The sequence below is a fragment of the Microtus ochrogaster genome, chromosome X, assembly GCF_000317375.1.
Source record: "Microtus ochrogaster isolate Prairie Vole_2 chromosome X, MicOch1.0, whole genome shotgun sequence".
Lineage (NCBI taxonomy): Eukaryota > Metazoa > Chordata > Mammalia > Rodentia > Cricetidae > Microtus > Microtus ochrogaster.
In genome coordinates, this window is record NC_022026.1 from 41,146,031 (window position 1) to 41,147,447 (window position 1,417).

A 1,417-nucleotide genomic window follows, 5' to 3' on the forward strand; every position below is an offset into this window, starting at 1 on the left:
TTCTTAGAAGCCTCATCAAAATTCTCCACCAGATCTGGGACTTCATCATCATCATCCTCTCCAGTAGCAAGGGGTGCTTTTCCATCCACAGATTGTTTGGACAGAGCTTCAGCCAGTCTCCTTAAACTAGTCAGACTGTCTGCCCCAAGCTGGTTTAGAATGCTGGGAAGCATTTCTGTCAGTTGCTTTGTCTTGGCGTGGCCTGTAACAGTGAAGGTATTTGCTCCCAGAGATGCCTGAACTTTAGGGTTGTTAAAATGGATCACTGTTCCTTGGTTTGTGAACATGTTCACCTCTCCAATACCAGAGAACTTCTTTAAGGAGAACTGCAGTGTTTTATCATCTGCTGTGGCTGTTCTGTGAGTCACCCTCTTCTTTCTGCGAGCAGTTCCTTTCCCACCAATGTGCACTTGTGCCTGCAGCTTGGCCAGTTTTTCCTGGTTCATGATTGTTTCTTTCATCTTGTCGGAGTGGAAATGGGGCCGCGCGGGGCACTGGGGTTTGCACTCAGGGGGTCTCGGGCGGACCAGCTGAGGTAATGCGCACACATGCCGGGACTCACGGTGGCAGCTCTGATCTTCTTTTTCCAGCAAGTATCAATTGCAAATATCTTCTTGGTTAGTGGAGAATTTTTGTGTCTGCTACACAGTTAATAATACTGGCATATGGTCTGGTTTGAATGGGTATGGGTCTTGTTTGTCCTTTCAAAGTCTCCTTCAGTTCTCATGTGGTATCCATCTTTTGTCCCGAGCCAAACACGGGTTCGAACTGAAGTGTAGAGATGGATCAGATGAACTTGGATTTGATGAAATCTGATGTAGGACTTGCATGACTACTGGTTGGGTTAGAAGTGTGGTTTTGAGGCTGTGAAGTGTTATTCTTGGAATATTCCCATGCAAAGCCAATGTACAGTTGGCTAGTCCAGAGACAGCAGAGGATAAGTTGAGTGTCATGAGGAAAACTGATGACTGATTGTGCATTCAGGTCTAGGGCTTTGTATTTGGAGATAAAGGAGGTGTATATGGAATAGGGGCACTCACAAGGCAAGACAGTTACATAACTGTGTGATCAGAAGTAGGACTGGGGACATGGGGATACCTCTGACAGCTGAGGTTTTTGCAGCAGGAAAATGGCTAAGCAATGTGTGTATTGAGAAGTAGGTATCATATCAAGGCACTAGAGCAAGATCTGTTCCTATGGTACATGGCAGAGAAAGCCAGTGAATGAACTTGTGTTACCAGAGCAAAGCCAAGGAGTGTGGAAATGGAACAGAGCAGAAGAGGTTATGGGGAAAATCATCAAGGAAATTAGTGCTTAATCTGTGTTTGCACAGATAGGACTTGGGACTATGAAGAGGACAAGAACATGAGTTTATGTCTTATGGATCCATCAGGGAAAGCTGGTATAGAAACTATAT

General features: G+C 45.2%; 1 protein-coding gene across 1 annotated transcript in view; it reads right to left on the reverse strand.

Moving 5' to 3' along the window:
• Nucleotides 1-461, reverse strand: part of LOC101996709 — a 5,366-nt gene extending 4,905 nt beyond the window's left edge. The window contains exon 1 of the mRNA XM_013350546.1: nt 1-461. Within this exon, the coding sequence (XP_013206000.1) occupies nt 1-461 (461 nt within the window).
• Between the last annotated feature and the right edge of the window lie 956 nt (nt 462-1,417).